Consider the following 22,337-nt stretch of genomic DNA (forward strand, 5'->3'; position numbering starts at 1 on the left):
GCAGCTGGAACTAAAAGTATGCACCACCACGCCTGGTTAATTTTTTAAATTTTTTGTAGAGATGTGGTCTCCCTATGTTACCCAGGCTGGATTCAAACTCCTGGGCTCAAGTGATGTTCAAAGCTGGCCTCCCAAAGTGCTGGGATTACAGATGTGAGCCACAGCACTTGGCTTGCAGTCTTATATCTTTAAAAGCAGAAAACCTACAAAGGTTACTCTGACTTTTGCAACCACTTTTCTCCTGGGGATATTTGTCCATTCCAAAAGAAAGAACCAAGAAGATAAGCTGCATCTTTAACAGCCTATGGAGCTAGGAGAGAAAAGTTGAGTTTCAAAGCTTACCTAGGAATGGGGAGGTATATTGAGTATGCAAGGTATGTATGTTTTAGCATAATGAATAATTTTGCTGGTGTTGCTGAAAGCCAGGTTTTTAAGTGTGGGACACATCAACCAATAATAATGTTTGGATTTTCTTTGGATCCTCTTCCAAAATAATCAAATTATAAAGAAAAATTATGACAAAATGGGGAAAATTTGAAAACTGATCAGATATTTCACGACATCAATTAATTATTCTGGGTTGATGTGGTATTGTGATTTTTTAATGTCATTTTTATAAGTTCATAATGAAATATTTAAAGAAAAAAATGACATCTGAGATTTGCTTCAAAATAATGGTGGGGGGGCAATGGGAAAAGTGAGAATAAACACAGCTATTCATGAGTTAAAATTGTTGAAGCTTATCAGTACCTGAATGATTATTGTATTCTTCTCTCTAGCTTTATATGTTTGATATTTCCCATGATAGAAAAATCTTAGATATAAAATAACTTCGGACTCATAAGCAAACAAAAATAAAGAAAAAGATATTTGAAAAGCCAAGTATATTTGGAAACTAGGCAATGTACTTATAAATAACCTGTGAACCAGAAAAAGAACACACAATAAAAACTATAGGCCAGGTGCAATGGCTCATGCCTGTAATCCCAACACCTTGGAAGGTTGAGGCAGGAGGACTCCTTGACGCCAGGAATTCCAGACCAGCCTGAGCAACATGGCAAGACCCCATATCTACAAAAAATAAAAATAGGCTGGGCACAGTGGCTCACTCCTGTAATCCCAGCACTTTGGGGAGGCTGAGGCAGGTAGATCACCAGAGGTCAGGAGTTCGAGACCAGCCTGGCCAACATGGTGAAACCCCATCCTTACTAAAAATACAAAAATTAACCAGGTGTGGTGGCCAGGGCCTGTAATCCCAGCTAATGGGGAGGCTGAGGCAGGAGAATTGCTTGAACCCAGGAGGCAGAGGTTGCAGTAAGCCGAGATTGTGCCATTGCACTCCAGCCTGGGTGACAACAGCGAGACTCTGCCTGAAAAAAATTTTAAAATAAAAATAATTAGTAGGATGTGGTGGTGTGTGCCTGTAGTCCTAGCTACTCAGGAAGCTGAGGCAAGAGGATTACTTGAGCATAGGAGTTTGAGGCTGCAGTGAGCAATGATCAAGCCATTGCACTCCAAACTGGGCAACAGAGTGAGGCTCTATCTCTGAAAAAAACAAAGAAAATTATAAAGTATTTTGAATTGAATGATAATAGAAATACATTTCAAAACATATGACATGCAGCTAAATCCAGGCTTACAGAAAAAAATATAGAAAGGCCAAAAGTTAATAAGCATTCATTGCAAAAATTTGAAAAATAAGCAAAATAGATCCCTAAAAGAGTACAGGTTAATGAAGTAGAAAACAAACATAGGAGAGAGGATCAATAATACTAAACGTTGTTTCTTTGAAAAGATTGATAAAACTGATAAATCCTTAATAAGACTAATAAGAAAAAAAGGAAGAAGTATCAAGGTGATACAGGGAGATTACTATAATATAAATCCTGTAGACATTAAAAAATAATAATAAAGAGATATTTATGAAAACTAACTTCGAAAATTTAGATGAAATGGAAAAACACAACTACTAAAACTGACACAAGAAGAAATGGAAAATCCGGATAGTCTAAACTATTTCAAAAACTGAATTCATAAATTTAAAATTTACCACAAAGAAAACTCCAGGCCCAGACTGCTTACCGGAAAATTACATTAAATGTCTGAGTAATAATTAATGCAAGTCTTACCACATTCTTCATTAAATACTCAAACAACACTATGAGATAGATACCTGCTATGTGAGAGAAAAAAACCAGAACACAGGGCAGTTAAGCAATTTGCCCAACGTCAGAGAGCTCACAAAAGGCAAACCCAAAGTTAAAATCCAGGCTGCCTGACTACAGACCCTAAACTCTTAACACCTCTGCTTGTAGAGAATATGATAAACTGGCATCACCTATCCATTCCAGATCCCAAGATACCTTTCTATTTTATAGAGTTGGAAAGCTAGAAGCTGTATTTCCCAGAATCCTTAGCAGTTAGAGTTTCAGATGTGATTTTGGTTTAACTAATCAGATGCACTAACATGAGTTTGAAAGAAGAAAAGATGGTGTTAACTATAATTCACACCAACTTGTGCTGGTCAGAATAGTTGTAAAGATATGGTTTTTCTGAAGCAGCTTTAACAGAGGTCCCAGTGTTGACTCTCTAATTTAATGGAGAGTGAGAGGGAGCACAAGTGGCATCACTTCTCCTGGTTGCTTCTAGAATCTAGTTATGGCATACTTTGCTTCTAGAATCTATAGTTATGGCACAGCAGCTTCCTGTTCACCAAAGATCACAGCTAAAGTGATGTAATCCTGGACACAGCTTCAGGTTCTTCATTGTGGTAGAGGTAGTATTTCACTTGGCTGGCCAGTTTCAGCTTTATACTGTTCTGGGACTCGTTGTTCTGGGATTCACTCTTAGACTGTTTCTCCAATGATTTTGTAAGTACTGAATTCACTATGCTAAACCCCCTTCTGCTTAAAGTAGCTAGAGTGGTTTCCATTTTCAAAAAAGGAACCCTTATTCCAAAGATGCATAATTCTTATGTGTAGAAGGGCAAACTGAGATCAAAACAATCAAGAAAATATATCAGTATGAATATATCTCATAGGAAAAATATGTTTAAATTTTATATACTATGTAGAAGTTTTAGAAGGTTAGTTTTTTAAATGGAGGATCAGAAAAGGTAGCCTCTCTTTGAAGGTTTTATTTATTTTTAATTATTTAAAAGACTTAATCAAAAGCAGGGTCTTGGTCAGGCATGGTGGCTCATGCCTGTAATCCCAGCACTTTCAGAGGCAAAGGTGGGTAGATCACTGGAGGCCAGGAGTTTGATACCAGCCTGGCCAACATGATGAAACCCCATCTCTACTAAAAATACAAAAATTAGGCGGTGCATGGCATGTACCTGTAATCCCAGGTTCTTGGGAGGCTGAGGCACGAGAATTGCTTGAGCCTGGGAGGCAGAAGGCACAGGAGGCATGAGAATTGTTTGAGCCAGACTGTACTACTGCACTCCAGCCCAGGCAACAGAGCAAGATTCTGTTTAAAAATAATGATAATAATAATACAGGGTCTTATTATAGTCTGTCAACTATAGGCAACAGGAAGAAAAACAAACTACTTAACAGAGCTTACTCTTAGGAAAAAACAAAGTATCAAATTTTTAAAAATATAAAATGTAGATATTATAAATTGTCTTCAATCTTGCCCAATTAAACTTTAAACAGTAAATACCTTTTAATAGTCTAAATTACTCTGTTGTCAAGGTAATGGCACCAAGGTACTCTGATGTCAAGGTAATGGCACCATAAACCACTAATATAAAAAATAATTTAAGTCACCACATGTATAATACTGGAAGGGGCTTTCATAGTTTAGTATGATCTGCATGATCTACAGTATGACAACAAGATCTACATGATTGACAATATGACAACAAGCTAATACTCAATGAAAGTAACAGGTAACATATTTAGAACAAATAAGACATTTATATAATCCACGTTAGGTAAAAGTAATTGCAATAGGAGATCAAGTCAAATTACTTTTGACATTTCTTTAAAAAGAAGATTCAGTTACTTTAAGGCCATCAATAATATTTGTAGCTTAATGAACTGAGAGGATACTCAAATCTCCCATCAAGTTATAACCTTATCATCTACCACTTTTAGAAGACCTCCTTCAAATACCCATGTTATATAATTAAATAATATTCAAATGAAATTATCTGGGGTGAAGGAATAGTCAAGGCATTTTCTCATTCTCCTAAGTAAGTCAATGAGCTATTGAGTCAAATATCAATGCTATACCAAATAAGTTCATGTCAAAAGATTAAGTATCAGAAGAAGAAAAAAAAGATATCAAGTCCTAAGGTCCCTAAACCCATTAGGTAAACAACGTATGCAACTGAACACAATGGAAGTCAAAGACCCATTTATTAACCTCAAATGTTTGTTTACTCCAGAACTAACTAAACTGATCATAACTATACAGAAACACTTATGAAGACCAGATGTAGCAGTTGGGTAGAGGAGTAAGGCTAAACACAAAAGTATTGGTTGAAAATCTTTTAGAAGAGTAGCTAGATGCCCTGATTACATCATCAACACCAGGCAACTACACTTCCCCACAATGGAACTTTGATAGGTACATTTCTAGAGAAGATGAGTAACAGTTCTGATCTTAAACATCAAGTACAGCTTAAAGTAGTATAACAGGCTCTTCATTCTGATCAATATCCCTTTCCTTCACTTAGCTTCCAGATAATAGGCAGCTAGTCGTATATCTGCCAGAGAGGAGATTGCAATATAGAATGAGTACCCCTTATCCAAAATGGAACGAGAAGTGTTTTGGATTTTGTTCAGATTTTGGATTTGTTTGGATTTGGGAATATTTGCAAAACATAAAGAGAAGGCTTGGGATGGGACCCATGTCTAAACATGAAATTCATTTATTTTTCACACATACCTTATACACATAGCCTGAAGGCAATTTTACATAATTTTAAAAATAATTTTAAGCATAAAACAAAGTTTTGACTGTATTTTAATTGCGAATTGTCACATGAGGTCAAGCACGGAATTTTCCATTTGTGGCAACATGTTGGCTCTCAAAAAGTTTCGGATATTGAAGCATTTAAGATCTTGAATTTTTGTATTAGGGATGCTTAACCTGGTTTCCTTTCTGGGATATTGGAAGAAGAAAAAAAGACCTGTAGATACTGACGTTTGGGATCCACCCAACAAAAATGACCAATTCCAGTTACCCTACAGTTAAGAGGACAGTTAACAGAATTCTGAATCCCTATATTTATATATGAATCTATGCTCAGGGATGCAAATAAAAACCAGAAAACCGTATCCTTTACATGCAGAAGCTATAGTGTTTCCCGTTTTTAAGACACAGCAACAGGCCAGGCACGGTGGCTCACATCTGTAATCCCAGCACTTTGGGAGGCTGAGGTGGGCAGATTGCTTGAGCTCAGGAGTTCGAGACCAGCCTGGGCAACATGGCAAAACCCATCCCTGCCAAAAAAAATACAAAAATTAGCCAGGCGTGGTGGTGTGCACCTGTAGTCCCAGCTACTCGGAACACTAAGGCATAAGAATCGTTTGAACCCAGGACATGGAGGTTGCAGTGAGCCGAGATCACACTGCTGTACTTCAGTCTGGGTGACGGAGTGAGACTTTGTCTCAAATAATAATAATAATAATAATAATAATAATAATAGCTACTATTTATTTTGAGTCTATGATGTGGCAGATTCCAAGCTAAGCATTTTACAAATATTATGTCAAATACTCAAAACAACCCTCCAAAGTATGTGTTATCACTCCCATTAAGTGAAGAGAAAACTGAGGTTAGAAAGTAAAAAGTTGTCCAAATTCCGACAACTTATAGAAGACTTATATCACACCTATTACCAAAAGGATTTAAGATGGCTTAAAAAGATGAACAATACAACAAGATAACATTTATGAAGAAAAAGAGAAAGCAAAAGTAAGGATATAAAACAAAGATGCAACAAAAATACATTCCAAAACAATCTAAATACTTGATATAGATCAGTGAAGAGCATCCAGTACATGGTAGTAGACCTAGGACTAGATCACGATTTAGATGCATCTGATGCCAGTGTCAAGTTGTATGCTTGCCAAGTTAACTGTGCTTCTTCACAAACCTTTTTATTCTACTTGTTCTTCAAAATAACAAATTAAATTTGTCATCAATTAAATATTTAACTTGTCATTAATTAAATATTACAAAACTAATAGCAGCTGAAAGGGAGTTATCGCTACCCTAAAAGCCAAGTTGAATGTTTGAGAAAGATAAAGGTAAGTTGCTTAAAAGTTTACTATCAATTTAGGTGTTGGAAGCCAACTATAAACATTTGAAGAATTATAAATATCTAGAAAGATCTGACACTCAGAAAATAACTTCACTTGGAATATGTATAGTTATTACAATTCACCTCTTAACTAACTTTTTCAATTAGCCAATCCAGGTAAAAGCATCCTGCTTTGATATAAACTGAACTGTGAAATATTCCATAATCAGATTCTTCAGCCAAGTATTCACATCTCCAGGCAAGATTTTTCATTCGGTAGGTGGTTTGTAAATACGTGTGTAACAGTCATTGCTACTTTTTCATCTGCCCTACATCGCCTCCTTTTAGGAACTGTCCCTCCCTCACTCTATGTAATTCTAGTGAGGTTGTTACCTTACCTGCCACAGGGTGGGCTGATGACCCAGGTTAGCCAAAGTGCCCCATTCTGGACACAGCAATTGGTCCAACCTTGGCCTATCAGAGTCCTTTGGAGGAAATGATTTGGATGTTGGGGAAAAGAGTTATTTCTTCTGTATTACTAGCTGGATGGATATGAAAGCCTGGAGTTGCCAGTGGCCATCTTCGTCAACATGTAATGAGATTCAACAAACAGGAAAATAGAACAACATCCATAACTTCTGCTGATATTGATTCATAAACTTTCAGACCTCATCTAATTTAAGTACTCGCTTGACTCAAATGTTGGCAACTTACCACGTAACCTGGAACCAAAAGATGCACTAGGTCAACCAGGTTTTCTCTCAAAACCTGTGTTTTGTTAATTACAAAACACAGAAAATACTGAATAGTTAACATAAAGTAAAAGGCCATGAGACAGCATTGGAGCTCTATAGGGTAAAGGAAAGACAGAATTTTAAAGGAAAAAACCAGTAGACAGAGCAGATGTTCTTCAGATGTCCCACAAGAGGGAAAAGGAGTCACATATCTCTAGCACTGTTTAGATTCCTTATAGTTTTCCAGTACTAGATGCATATAAGATAGGAATGGTTCATTCATTTGAAATACATTTACTAAGAGCTTGTCAATGTTTAATATATGTGATCGATTAAATTATAATAGAAAAAGATTCACTTCCTCTTTGTCACCTCCAAGGAAGGAGTTGTATTTCCCTGCCCCTTGAATTTGGCCTTTGCCAAATATCTTACTTTGGCCAATAGGAAATAAACACATGATGTGAGCAGGGGTTTAAAATGTGTTTCTGTGGTTGGGCTTGCTCTTATACCTCTGCTATCACCATGAGGACTTTAGCCCACTAGTCCAAAGATTAGAGACATATGGACCACATGTGCATCATAGAGATACCCAGGTGACTACAGCCTGTCAGTCAGCTCCCAGGTGGCCCCCAGATGCACCAACAAAATAAATACTAACTGTTGTATGCCACTGTGATGTTGCGGTTCTTACTTAGCAATAGCTTACTGATAAAATACACTAAGGACTAGGTGCTATGCGCCACTTAAAGACTGTCCTTACTCTCAGGCTTTCCACAGACAACAACATCTACTAAAAACAAATTAACCAGGCCCTGTGCTAGGTGCAGAGGATGTAAATTAATAAAACATCACCTTTTCCCAGGGAGAATGCCCATTCTAGTAAGAAAGAGAGACCCTGATCACATGATCATAAAATAATATAAGGGGTTCACTGGTATAGTGGGCTGAGGGTCTAACTTAGCCCAGAGGCATTAGGGGTGGCTTCACAGAAGAGTTGTTTGAAATGGAAGTGTGAAGAATGAACAATCATTCACCAAGGAGAGAAGATAAAAAGACTCTAAGCAGGCAGATGTATACCAAAAGTTTCGATGTCAGAACATGTGGGGAGTTCATGTAACAGCCACAGCTGAAACTTGTCACTGTTTTCATTTAGACCGCAATTTAGAATGAACATAAGTGCTGTAGTTTTTACTATACTGAGAATCACTGAAAGCCAGGCATCATGACATACCCCTGTAATCCCAACTACTCAGGAGGCTGAGGTGGGAAGATTGCTTGAGCCCAGGAGTTACCTGCCTGGGCAACAAGCAAGACTATCTTATTTAAAAAAAAAAAAAAAAAAAAAAAAAAAGGAAGGGTGGGGGCAGTGGGCGTGGCAGGCATTGTGGCTGATACCTGTAATCCCAGCACTTTGGGAGGTGAGGCAAGTAAATCACCTGAGGTCAGGAGTTCAAGACCAGCCTGGCCAACATGGCGAAACTCCGTCTCTACTAAAAACACAAAAATTAGCTGGGCATAATGGCAAGCGCCTGTAATCCCAGCTACTCGGAAGGCTGAGTACGGGAGAATTGCTTGAACCAGGGAGGTGGAGGCTGCAGTGAGCCGAGATTGCGCCACTGCACTCACCTCTGGCCAACACAGTAAGACTCTGTATCAAAAAAACAAAAAAAAGGGGGGGGAGGGGCCAGGCACAGTGGCTCATGCCTGTAATTCCAGCACTTTGGGAAGCCGAGGTGGGTGGATCACCTGAGGTGGGGAGTTCGAGACCAGCTTGACCAACATGGAGAAACCCCATCTCTACTTAAAAAAAAAAAAAAAAAATTAGCCAGGCGTGGTGGTGCATGCCTGTAATCTCAGCTACTGGGGAGACTGAGGAAGGAGAATCATTTGAACCCGGGAGGCGGAGGTTGTGGTGAGTGGAGATTGCAGCCATTGCACTCCAGCCTGGGCAACAAGAGGGAAACTCCATCTCAAAAAAAAAGGAGGGGGGAAGGGGGGTTGAGTCCACTCTCCCCAGCTCACGCAAGATCTCATTTCAGTGGTCACTATTAAAAAAAATTAGATATTTACTTTATTATAGATACTTCCTATGATGATCTGTGAGGACATGCATTTTCTTATCCTGTAAATACCATTTGTAACAATAGCAAAACCAGATCATTAATGGTCTGGAAAGACTGTCAATGTATCAGCAAATAAATCTTAATTAACTCTGATGATCTACTTAACTCATAACTCTAAAAGCACTAAAAGACCACTGTATGAAAAGGTGACTCAAGGCAACTGCAAACAAAGTGACCCCCAAAACACTAAAAGCACAATCTCAAGTAAAGTGGCAATAGCTGGGAAACTCTTTTCCAAATACAACCGTCAGAAATGGAAAAATGTCCTCCTGAGTAAAGTTTTCGGCAGAAAACTTCAGGCAGAGGTATAACACTGGTATGTAAAAACAATAACCAGACTTCACTTCAAGAAGTGAGCGAAGAATGTGAGTGATCATAAATCAGAACTTCCATCAAGCTTGCACGAGTAAAGTTGTAAGTAACAGCAGAAACTTTTAAGTACCAGAAGATACCATCATTCAAAAACGAACACACTTTGACTAGCCCACCTTGGACACGAAGAATCTCGCTGATCACTATAAACTACAAGATAATCATTTAACTTTGAGACCTCAGTGAGAGAGGGGATCAGCTCTTCCCACTCCTTGCACGCTCCGCTGTACGGAAGATGCCGAGGGAACGCGTGCCGTGTCTCAGTCCCGGCACAGTCAACCACGCTGGGCAAAAGACGGGGCCAGAGGGTGCAGACGAATATCGGTAACTCGAACCAGGCTGCGAGTTAAGCTGGAAGAAACCTGGGGAAGGAGGCAAAACAGAAGCAGGAAAAGAGCAGTGGGGAGCAGTGGGCGCACCAGAGACTGGCGAGAAGGGGAAAAGTCCCCCAGACGCACAAAAATGTCTAGAAGGGGTTCTTCTACTTCCATCTGAGTTTCCCAGGAGCTCAGCCTTGGCTGTCCCGCTCCCCACCCAACCCCACATGATTCCTCCTCTTGGATGGAACGCTTAGGTGAAGCGAGGGGGAGCTTCGCAGGTGGCTCCCGGCAAACTGAGAAGGGTCTCCCAGAGCTGCCAAGAGGAAAGAGCTGCGAACAGTCGCTCCCCCGGTACGTGAGAGAGAAGTGACCAGAGGCAAAGGTGAGGCGAGCAGGTTCTCCCTTACCTGCCGCAGGAGCTTCCACCGGGCGGCTCCCAGGGGCACCGAGACTACGGACCCCCGAGTGGTGCAGCCAACTACCGGACCCCCGCCCGCTGCTCGCGCAGTCTCGCCGGTCCCAGCGTCCGCGACTCGCGACTCCATCTCACTGGAGCCTTCCATACCCGGAGGTGCGGCCGCCGCAGCTCGTCCCCTGCCAGGACCTGCCAACTTCTTCCCTGTCAGGACCTGTGACGCTCGGCCCCTCCCGCCAACCGGACCAGACATGCGCGTTCTCCCCGAATTCCGCATTTCCTGTACTCGCATCTCCTTGGCAACCAGGGCCGCGCTGTCACGTCATTGCACCATTTTGCTGGTAGCCATCTTGAGTGAGGGTGGACCAGAGGATGAGAGAGCTGTGGTAGGGCTACTGGAACGCTGTCCCTCATTGTTTTAGCCTTCTGTGCTTCATCTCGAGCTCAGAAGACTAGCAAAGAACCAAAAGTCTTATATATTTCGAGACTAAAGAACCCAGGAACCCAAGAAGTATCCTTGACCACAACAAAGATGGCGAAATCTGCCGGTTTCGTGCTAGATTGAGGTTACGTAGATCGGCGTGCTGCAAACCAGCTCTAGGCGGCTCTGGGTAGGTTGTCGTTCTGTGAGCTGCGGAACGCAGACTTCGGCTGGACGTGCTTGCGGTGACACCTGCTCCTCTCTGAGAGCTTCAGGTTCTCCGGCCTGCCTTCACTGGTTTGTGTCCAGAGCTGGACTGATTCTCTCAATTTGCGTATGTATGGGGGATGTGCTGGTCTCTTTCCTTCTCCCCTTTCTCCCCCCGCCTAGCCACCCACCCCTCAGTCCCCAGGTCCTCGCTTTTTGACTAATGTCCCGTCACTGTGTGCGTGTCACCTGGTCCCTCTCCCTGTTGCATTCAGATCGCCTCATCCCTGGGATGGAGAGTTGCATGGGGAAAACGAATAAGTTCTCCTGAGAACACCCATTTATCTACCCCACCCCCATCCTAGCCTTGCATACTTCTCCTTAAGGATGAAAGATGGATGGATAAAGGCTGTGGAAACGTGGTGATGTAGGACCTTTGCAGGCCCTTGTTATTCGGGTCTTTTTTCCCTTTTTACTAGTGTCGGCTAGTAAACTAGTGTTGCTCCCCTACCCCCAATCGCCCATTATTTTGCTGCGACATGGAAAGATTAAGGGGGGCGGAGGCGTCGTAGCGCATCTGATGTATGGTAAATTTGACGCAGCATTCTACCTTTGATACCAGGGGGCATTTTGTGGAAGACTTCCATAATGACGTTCAGCGGTGTGCAACATACCTAGATTATTCCTGTCGTAAATAATAGCAACTGCCATTTATTGAGTGGTCACTATGTGCCAGGCACTGTATGGTCTTAACATTAAACTGTCTCATTTTGTCTTTACAACAACAACCCTAGAAGGTAAATGATGTCATTTCATTTTTGCAGATGAAGAAACTGAGGCCCGGAGACACAGTTAAGTGTAGGAGCTAAGACCTCAACCCAAGTCTCTCTGACTCTTAACTACTTATTAGCAATCAAGGTTAATAAAAGCTACCTCCTGACAAACCAGAGATGGCCTTACGTTTTATTTGTGCATCTTGCAGGGGTTTTTTGTTGTTTTTAATTAAAGCGCTAAATACCTTTTTAACATTAAAAATCCGAAGTTGAGTATGTCCAATATTTGGAACCAAACCAAATTGGATTTTTTGCTATACAGCTTACTGTCCAAGTGACCTGTAACAGTTGCTTAGAACCTCCCACAGCCACAGTTTGGCAACCTGTAAAATGTGCATTGTAATATCTATTTTATCAAGTCCATATAAAATTTAAATTAAACAAAGAAGATAAAAGCACCTGGCACTTAGTTAACACTCAACAATAATTAATCTTCCCTCCCCCACCTTTATTAAATAATTAGGCTTTTTCAGTTTATCTTCCACATATATACCAAAGATATGTTCATAATTATGTAAGACCAAAGGGCTTTTTACGTTTTACAGCCCTGAGTTCCTGAGATACCCCATTAAGTCTGTGTACTTATTTGCAAATTTTTATTTTGTTTCTTGTTTTGTTTTTTGTTTTAGTTTAACCCCTATGTGTGCCAGAATCAGTGCTGCATAGTTTGAGCCTGATAGGATTAACTTTACAAATGAGACATTTAAGTCACATCTGCCAAGAATTATGATTTGAATGAAACTTTAAATTACACAGGTTTTTAGATTTAGTTAGCCTAAGTTATCAGCTGTCTGAAGTTATTCATAACCTAAGCGGGGCATGGCCCTGAAAAGGAGGGAGGAGAACTGCTGATCTTAGATACTCTGAGAACCCACTTCTCTGTAATCATACCTATAAAATCATTCATGTACTGGCAGCCCCAAAAGGAGCATAAACCAGGGACTTTGATATCATGCAGCAGAAGACCAAATTATTTCTCCAAGCTTTGAAGTATAGTATTCCTCACCTTGGAAAATGCATGCAGAAACAGCATTTGAATCACTATAACTTCGCTGATCATTATTACAATAGAATAAAATTGAAAAAATATCACCTAACCAAGTGTCTTCAGAATAAACCCAAGATATCAGAGTTAGCAAGAAACATCCCAAGTCGGAGCTTCTCATGTAAGGTATGGACTGTTTAAGTTAACCTATTTGTAGGTCATTAAGATTAATTTTAATTTAAAAATAAAGAATGAGTAGAATATCAGAGCTACTAATTTTCTCAGTAATTCTAACTTGATTTTTCTAATTTTCAAGTCTCAATTGTCTCTAGTCAAAAGTAAGTATAAAAGAGTATATATACATCGAGGCAGGCAGATCACCTGAGGTCAGGAGTTCAAGACCAGCCTGGCCAACATGGTAAAACCCTGTCTCTACTAAAAATACAAAAGTTAGCTAGGTGTCATGGCACCCACCTGTAATCCCAGCTACTTGGGAGGCTGAGGCAAGAGAATCTCTTGAACCCAGGAAGCAGAGGTTGTGGTGAGCTGAGATCGCACCACAGCACTCCAGCCTGGGTGACAGGGAGACTGTGTCTCAAAAAAAAAAAAAAAAAAAAAAGTGTATACATATATTTATAGGGCTCTAATGTAATATATAAAAATGTAGGTTTATAAAAAATGATTCACCTCAGGACTTCCTTAGTATGCCTGCCAGTGCATTTCAAAGTATAATTGAGCCTTCTAAACTTCCTAGAACAATAAATTATAGCTCTTAATAAAATCTAATGATACGCTAATTGTTTTGTGAATCACGAATCAGTAAACGTCAGTAAAGGCCATGAATTGTATTTTATTTCTCTGTAAAAAAATGAAAAATAGTCTTGCGTTTTTGACCACTTGAGTCATTCAGGAAGACATTGTCAGAGTATTGTATTTCTGCCAGACCCCAAGCTGTGGGCGTGAACTCAACCTTGAGGACCTGATTGCCCTTATGTAGAGAGTGACCACATATCCACTTTTGCCTGGGACAGCTCCAGCCTACACCTGTTGTCCCTGTGTAATTATTGATAGTGTCCCCTTTCCTCTCAAAAGTGTCCTGGTTAGAATGGTAAATCATATGGTCATCCTACAGTAAGTAGGATTAAGTGATCTATTTGTGCTGCTGCTGCTTTGACATCCCTCTCCTGCCTTTTACTTCTTATGTTCCTTAGGTTCCTTAATGATATTTGGGGGTGGTATTCTTGCAATAGTTTCACAAATTTATGATTTTAATATATCTTTTTATTTTAATTTCTGGTTTTGTCACATACTGATTTTTCTTTTAGTCTGTTTTGGCTTCCTCCTTTCTTCGGGTAAAATATATGTATAACAAAGTTTTCCACTTGATTCATTTTAAAGTATGCAATTCAGTGGCTTTCAAAGTTCATCTGTGTTGTATGCATGTATCATAACTTCATTTCTTTTTATAGTTGAATAATATTCTTTTGTGTGTATAAACCACATTTTGTTTATCCATTCTTCTAATTGATGGACACTTGGGCAGATTCTTCTCATTTTAGAAACTATCTTTTCAATCTTACTTTTCAATTTTACGCAGTTTTTCTAGTTTTTGTTCAATTTTTGCCATTATCTTAGCTGATACCTATTTAGGTGTTGTGTGTGTCTCTTTTGCTTTTAACATTTTATATGTAGCCCCCTAGTCTTCCTAGACTTTTTATGTTTTAGTCTTTGAAATTCTTTTCCTTTTCGTAGTGTCTTGCCTTAGTTTAGTACTTTCTTTACTCATTTAGAAATTCTTTATGTCTTCTTTTTATTTCATTTTTGTGTTTTTTGTACATCTTTCCTACTTCAGAAAGATAAAATTTTTAATTTCACCTATTGAACTAAATTTTGGACCTTTAGGTGATTTTATTTTGCATTGTGTTTAGAACATTTTGTCATGTCGTACTTTGTCTTAACACTTAGTTTATAAATAGTAGGCAGGAATTACCATCAGAGTAACAGCTGTGGTATTAGCTCACATTCTAAACAGAAGGTTGACTATTTTTTCCCTCCATTTGTTCCTGAAGCAACTTTTCAGTTTTCTCTTTTATAGATTCCCACTACCTGGAAACTTTAACCTGACTCAGTGACTCCAAGTATTAATAGTTCTTTTAGTAATTCCTTTACCTGATAAAGTAATCCTGCTTTCACATGTCATGTATCAACCATTCCCTCTATGAGAAATGATGTAATATAAAAGCCATGGTCTTTATCACTGAGACCTGGGGAAGCTTTATAAAGATGCCCCTGCAGCTGTGAAAACACCTGTAGACAAGAATGCACACTTCCTTCTTTCAGCAAGCATCCACTGAGTTCCAACTCTGTCCACTTTTATAGGGTGCAATAAAGTAGAAAAAGTAGTTAATGCTTTTAGGTAAATTAAAATATGTCTGCTTAAAGAGCTATTACTTATATAAGTTAACTAAGGAACAGAAAGTAGCATGTGTAATGGGAATGTTAGAAGGCAAAAGATCTAGCCATGATTGGTGTGACTGAACTAATCAGGACTCCTAATTTTCCTGACTGAAAAAAATAGGGAGTTCTGATCAGGCATAGTGGCTCACGCCAGTAATCCCAGAACATTGGGAGGCCAAGGCGAGCGGATTGTCCGAGCTCAGGAATTCGAGACCAGCCTTGGCAACATGGCAAAACCCCATCTCTACCAAAAAGACTAAAAATTAGCTGGGCGTGGTGGCGCACGCCTGTAATCCCAGCTACTTGGAAGGCTGAAGTGGGAGGATTGATTGAGCCTGGGAGGTCGAGGCTGCAGTGAGGTTGCAGTGAGGTTGAGGCACAGTGAGATCTTCAGCCTGGGTGACAGAAGGATACCCTGTCTCAAAAAAAAAAAAAAAAAATAGGGAGTTTCAACTTGTCATTCTCGAGAAAGTCTTACAGGTGCTAAAATTTTGTGATTCTATACCTCTTGTTACCTTAGCAACGAATTATTGCCTATAAGTTTGGGGACTCTTCAGTATCAACTTCTGCAGTCTAACTGTATATCAGAAATCCTGGAGAGCTTTTTAGAAATGCAGATTCCTGGATCTCACCCCACATCTGCATAATGAAAATCTCTATGGTTGAGGCCTACACGTCTGTTTTTTGTTTGTTTGAGACGGAATCTTGCTTTGTTGCCCAGGCTGGAGTGCAATGGCATGATCTCGGCTTACTGCAACCTCTGCCTCCCAGATTCAGGCAATTCTCCTGCCTCAGCTCCCAAGTAGCTGGGATTACAGGCGTCCACCACCATGCCCGGCTAATTTTTTTTGTATTTTTTAGTAGAGACAGGGTTTCACCATGTTGGTCAGGCTGGTCTCAAACTCCTGACTTCAGGTAATCCACCTGCCTCGGCCTCCCAAAGTGCTGGGATTACAGGAGTGAGCCACCATGCCCAGCCCCAGATCTGTTTTTTTGAAGTTCACATCAGGTAATTCTGGAACTCACAACTTGACTGACAGTGGACCTGTATTTAGAAACTGGAAATGTTTGATGATCAAGTGTTGCTGATCTAAACCTTATTGAATTCATTCAGTTCTGCAGTTCTTATTGGCAAGTACCTCAGCTTTCCATTTTACATTAGCCAGATGGCAAGATGAAATTACTCTATTATACTTACAAGCCAGCTAGTGATACTCAAAGACTAGCATCCATCCAGATATCACATTTCTTTATCTTCCACATCATCCTGCTCTGCTCTGCCTAAAAAATAATTCCCAAAATCTTTAATAGTGATAATTTGAACAAGATACAAAAATGAAATTGAATAATTAAAGAGAGAAGACTAAATCCTTTGGTTAAACATGTCATTTGCCTATTTCTACAGTACAGATTAGCAGCTCCTGCAATAGTCTCATATTCATATGTATATATATATATGTAGTTTTGTATATCTTGCAAAAAGTTTGAGCTACATCCTTTTAAGCAATAGAATGTTATTGAAAAATGTAGGCGCAATCAGATTTGCATTTTAGAAGAATCACTCTGACAGAATAGAGAATAAATTGGAAGTAGGAAGCCTTGTCAGTAACTCAGATGAGTGAAGATGAGGGTGATTGCTTTTTTTTTTTGAGACAGTGTCTCACTGTCACCCAGTCTGTAGTGCAGTGACACAGTCTCTGCTCACTGCAACCTCCACCTCCCAGGCTCAAGTGATTCTCGTGCCTTAGCCTCCTGAGTAACTGGGATTACAGGCATGTGCCACCACACCCAGCTAATTTTTTTATATTTTAAGTAGAGACAGGGTTTCGCCATATTGGCTAGGTTGGTCTGGAAGCCCAGCCTCAAGCGATCCACCTGCCTTGCCCTCTCAAGGTGCTGGGATTACAGGCATGAGCCACCGCACCTGGCCCTGATTACATTTTATTTGAGACATCTTAATGGAAGACTAGAGAGCTTGAGTGATAATTCCTCATCTCTTTGGATTCTAAAATCCAAAAGCCTGTTAGAAAACAAACGATTTTTTTTAACTGATTGGAGGGTATTGAGAATGGGCAAAACCTGACCTAAACTGACACAAAGCTATTATGATCTTTATCCCAATTAGTAGATGTTTAGCTCTAAAATGTTACTGCATTTGATTAGAGTGTTGTTCCCCTGTAAAAATCTCAAAATTTTAAAACATACCTGGTTTATCTTTATGTTTCAGATGGACTTATTTCACAGTCATGTATGTAACCTTACTGATATTCAGATGTTAAGGGTGAAGAAGGCCGGGCGTGGTGCCTCACGCCTATAATCCTAGCACTTTGGGAGGCTGAGACGGGTGGATCGCCTGAGGTCAGAAGTTCAAGACCAGCCTGACCAACATGGCAGAACCCCATTGCTACTGAAAATCGAAAAATTTTAGCCGGGCCTGGTGGTGCATGCCTGTAATCCCAGCTACTCGGGAGGCTGAGGAAGGAGAATCACTTGAACCCGGGAGGTGGAGATTGCAGTGATCTGAGATCGCGCCACTGCACTCCAGCCTGGTGCGATGGGAGCGAGGCTCCATCTCAAAAAAAAAAAAAAAAAAAAGAAAAAGAAGAGGAAAGGATAAATATAACTCACTAGTAAAGTGGAGATTTCAGTAGCAGTTGGATATATGAGTCTGGAATTTGGGGAGAGTCGTTACATATAGATAGCAGTTGAAGCCATAGGAGTCATATCACTATATTTACCTCTCTGCTATTACTACATCATTTTAAACTTTTCCTGTCTCCCCATTATATTGGGAGGTCCTTAAAGACAAGAATTTTATAGTACACATGTTGCCAGCACATAGCGTAATGACTGCCACATTGTAGATAAGCAATGTGTTTATAGAATGAATTAATAGTTAAATTGCTGCATTTTTTCTTTTCATATAACCATAAACTTTATTGCTAGAAAACATACCCCAGAAATCATCCCATCTGAGCTCTTTCTTTAGGTCTTTGATACTTTTTTTTTTTTTTTTTTTTTTTTTTTTTGAGAGTGGGCCTCACTCTTGCTCAGGCTGGACTGCAGAGGCACAAACATGGCTCACTGCAGCCTCAACCTCCTGGGCTCATGCTATCTTCCTGCCTTACCTTGCAAGTAGCTGGGCCCACAACTATGCCCAGCTAATTTTTTGAATTTTTTTTGTGTGTGGAGACAGGGTCTCACTTTGTTGTGCGGGCTTGTCTCAAACTCCTAAGCTCAAGTAATCCTCCTGCCTCAGCCTCCCAGAGTGCTGGGATTACATGTGTGAGCCACCATGCCCAGCCCTATGACCCATTTTGAGTTCATTTTGTTTATAGTGCAAGGGATTGGGGTACAACTTTATTATGTTGCTGTGGATATCCATTGTCTGAGCAACATTTGTTGAAAAGACTGTTCTTTTTCCATTGAATTGTCTTGGTGTCCTTTCTGAAAATCAACTGACCATAAATGCAATGGTTTATTCTCGACTCTCACTTTTATCTCATTTTTCTATATGTCTGTCGTTATGCCAGTACTACACATTTAATTACTATAGCTTTGTAAAAAGTTTTATTTATTTTTTTGAGATGGAGTCTCGCTCTGTTGCCCAGGTTGGAGTGCAGTGGTGCCATCTCAGCTCACTGCAACCTCTGCCTCCCAGATTCAAGCAATTCTCCTGCCAAGGCCCCCCGAGTAGCTGGGATTACAGGTGCCTGCTACCATGCCCAGCTAATTTTTTTTTATTTTTAGTAGAGACGGGGTTTCTCCATGCTGGCCAGGCTGGTCTCAAACTCCTGACCTCAGGGTGATCTGCCCGACTTGGCCTCCCAAAGTGCTGGGATTGCAGGCATGAGCCACTGCGCCTGGCCTGTAATAAGTTTTAAAATCAGGAAGCGTGTGAATTCTTTCTAAACAAATGAAGAAACTAAAGCCACAGAGCCTAAAGTTAAGTAAGAAAACTAGTAGAGTCAGAAGTAGACCTAAGTTAGCCTAATTCACAGTACCTTTCTTTTTTAATATCTTGTAGTACAGGTAGACCATCCCTAATCCAAAATCTGAAATGCTCCAAAATCCAAAACTTTTTTTTTTAAATAGAGACAGTCTTGCTATGTTGCCCAGGCTGGTCTCAAGCTCCTGGGCTCAAGCAGTCCTCCTGCCTCAGCTTCCCAAAGTGCTGGGATTACAGGCATGAGCTGCCACTCATGGCCAGTGAGCATCTTTTCTTACGTTTATTGATCCTATTGGTTTTTCTTCTTGAATGCCTATTCTTGTCTTTTGACCTTCTTTTAATTGTCTGTCCTTTTCTTACTGATTCATAAGATTTCTTTACGTGTCCTTTGTCTTTTACATGTGCTGTAGATATCTTCTCCATATTTGTCCTATTAGTATTTCTTTTCACTTTATGATATCTTTTGTTAAATATGTTTTTTTCATTTTATGTTTTATGCTGTCTGAATTTTATTCAACTCAGCAAATATTTGTTGAACACCTGCTATGCACCATTCTAGGCATTGGAGATATAACACTGAACAAAATAAAAATCCCTGCCTTTGTGAAGCTTACCATCCTACTTGAGAAAGGAAAAGAGAAAGAATAAAGAATTACATGAACAAGGCTAGGTGCAATGGGTCATGCCTGTAATATACTTTGGGTGGCTGAGGTGGGCTCATTGCTTGAGCCCAGGAGTTCAAGAACAGCCTGGGCAACATGGCAAAACCCTGTCTCTACAAACAATGCAAAAATCAGCTGGGCATGGTGGCGCCTGTAGTCTCAGCTACTTGAGAGCTGAGATCAAAGATCAATTCCTTGAGCCCAGGAGGCAGAGGTTGCAATGAGCCGAGATCATGCCACTGCACTCCAGCTGAGGTGGACACAAGCGAGTCCTCATCTCTCAAAAAAATAAAAAGAATTACATGAATGAAATACAAAGTGTGTCAGAAGCGATAGGTATGGTGAAGAAGAAAAAAAAAAAAAGACAGGAAAGATGTGAATAGGCAGTGTGGGGATAGGGAGGGGTGTTATTTTAGTAAAATGGTTAGGAAAGGCCTAACTTAGAATATGACATTTGAGCAATAGCTTTAAGGAGGTATTTGGGCATAGGGCCCAAGTTCTAAGAAACTGATATGGGAGCAAGCTTGATATGTTCAAGAAGCATCAAGTATGGATTAACTGGAATAAGTGGGCTTGGCGTCTAGTAGTAGATTAGGTCAGCAACCTAATGGGACAAGATTCTTTAGGACTTTGTAGACCATTGTAAGAATTTTTGCTTTTCCTCTTGAGCAAGATGGGAAACCATTGGAGGGTTTTGAGTGGAGTAACATAATCTGACTTTAGACTCACACAAGCTCCTTTGTTGAAAATAGACCGGGAGGCAAGCGCAGAAGCAGAGAAAGCTTTTGGGCTTTTGCGGTAATCCAAGGGAGAAATGATGACGGTACTAGCCGAGTAGTCCAGTCCAAGTGTGAGAAGTGGTCAGATTCTAGATATATGTTGAAAGTAGAATTGACAGGATTTAGCAGACTACTTGTTTGTGGCAAGAGAAAAAGACAAAGCCAACTGTAATGCTTTTAAGCCTGAGTAGCTGGGAGGACAGATTTGTCATTTATGTAAATTGGAAAGGTTGCCTGGAGAACAGGGTTTTGTTTTTTTTTAATAGGGCAAGGGATATATGGGGAGATTTAAAGTTCAGATTTGGACATTTTTTGGCATATTAGACATCTAAGTAAAAATGTTGGGTAGTCAGTTGGATATACAAGTCCATCTTGTTCGGGGTTGTTCAGGCTACAGCTGTCAATTTGGGAGTCCTCAGCATATAAATAGTATTTAAGGTCATGACTGGATGAGATCACCAAGGGAATTAGTGCAGACTGCAAAGAAGAGAAGTACTTAGTGCAGGAATTGAGCCCTGCCAGTGTTAAAAAGCCAGGGAGATGCCGGGCCTGGTGGCTCACGCCTGTAATCCCAGCACTTCGGGAGGCTGAGGCGGGTGTTCACCTGAGGTCAGGAGTTTCAGACCAGCCTAGCCAACATGGTGAAACCCCGTCTCTACTAAAAATACAAAAAAAAAAAAATAGCCAGTGTGGTGGCAAGTGCCTGTAATCCCAGCTACTCAGGAGGCGGAGGCAGGAGAATCACTTGAACCCAGGAGGCGGAAGTTGCAGGGAGCCGAAATCCCGTCTCAAAAAAAAAAAAAAAAAGCCAGGGAGTTGAGAAGGAACTAGCTAAAGATACTGAGAAGGAAGGGCCAGTGAAATAAGAGGAAAACAAGGAGAATGAGGTGTCCTGGAAGCCAAGTAAAGAAAAGTGTTTTTAGGAGGAGGAAGTGATCAATTGTATCATGATCCTGACAGGTCAAGTAATATGAATACTGAAAATTAACTTTTGTACTTTGCAATGTGGTAGCCATTCACTGACCTTGACAGGAGCAGTCAGTGGCATAAGAAGGGCAAAAGTCTGGGCTCTAGAGAAGGGGTAAGGAGAAGAATTGGAGGCAGAAGATGAAAGGAACACGTTTCCTTCATTTAACAATTGCTTTTAAAAAACAAAATGAGTTAACAGCAAATACAATTAGTTATTTTACGTGAACATAATTAAAATTTTGGAAATCTCATTGGTGTTTCATGGTTGCTAAATAGCATGTATGCTAATATGAATTAATTTCAGGTATTTTGATTACAGATTTAGTATATTTCTGTGTTAAGATAACTGACAGAAACTATTAAGGAAGTTCCTCTCTATTCCTAATTTAAGGTTTTATCATTTTTTTAAAGCATGGTGATTATTTTTTGTTTTTTCCCTGCATTTATCAAAAATGGCTCTAAGATTTATCTCCTTTATTTGTGTTAGATTACATTGATAGATTTTTTTCTGATGTTGGACCATCCTTTCATTCTTAGGAAAAAATCCTTCTTGGTCACATTAAGTTTAATTAGTATTACTATTACTGTTCTTATTTTGTGCTTTTTAAAATTAACTGATTTTATCACATTTTATTTTAGAATAAGATTGATTTTTTTAATTGTCTCATATCATCATTGTCTAATTTTGATGTCAAGGTTATATTAGCCTAATAAAATGAGTAGTTTTACCTCTTTTACTATTTTTTTAAATAGTTGACATATGAAAAGATTAGCTGTTTCTTGAAGATCCAAGAAAGCTACCTTTGAAAGCATCTGGGCTTGGTGTCTCTTTCAAGAAGGGGACACTTAGTT

At 39.9% G+C, this 22,337-nt stretch overlaps 2 protein-coding genes across 12 annotated transcripts in view; one reads left to right on the forward strand and one right to left on the reverse strand.

Annotated features, from left to right (window-relative positions):
* The window catches only part of CAMKMT (calmodulin-lysine N-methyltransferase), a 417,058-nt gene extending 406,543 nt beyond the window's left edge, over positions 1-10,515 (reverse strand). For all 5 annotated transcript variants that reach the window (XM_024242778.3, XM_009237350.4, XM_002812071.5 and 2 more), the window contains exon 1: positions 10,216-10,515. In XM_024242778.3, coding sequence (XP_024098546.2) covers positions 10,216-10,515 — 300 coding nt within the window. The remainder of the gene's footprint in view (positions 1-10,215) is intronic.
* A 40-nt stretch (positions 10,516-10,555) lies between these two features.
* PREPL (prolyl endopeptidase like) overlaps positions 10,556-22,337 on the forward strand; it is a 42,938-nt gene continuing 31,156 nt past the window's right edge. The window contains exons 1-2 of one of the 7 annotated variants that reach the window (XM_063713213.1): positions 10,556-10,941; positions 11,676-12,855. In XM_063713213.1, the coding sequence (XP_063569283.1) occupies positions 12,637-12,855 (219 nt within the window). In that variant the 5' untranslated portion in view covers positions 10,556-10,941; positions 11,676-12,636. 7 annotated transcript variants of the gene reach the window in all.

This window comes from Pongo abelii, chromosome 12 (assembly GCF_028885655.2).
Source record: "Pongo abelii isolate AG06213 chromosome 12, NHGRI_mPonAbe1-v2.0_pri, whole genome shotgun sequence".
NCBI classification, from domain to species: Eukaryota; Metazoa; Chordata; class Mammalia; order Primates; family Hominidae; genus Pongo; species Pongo abelii.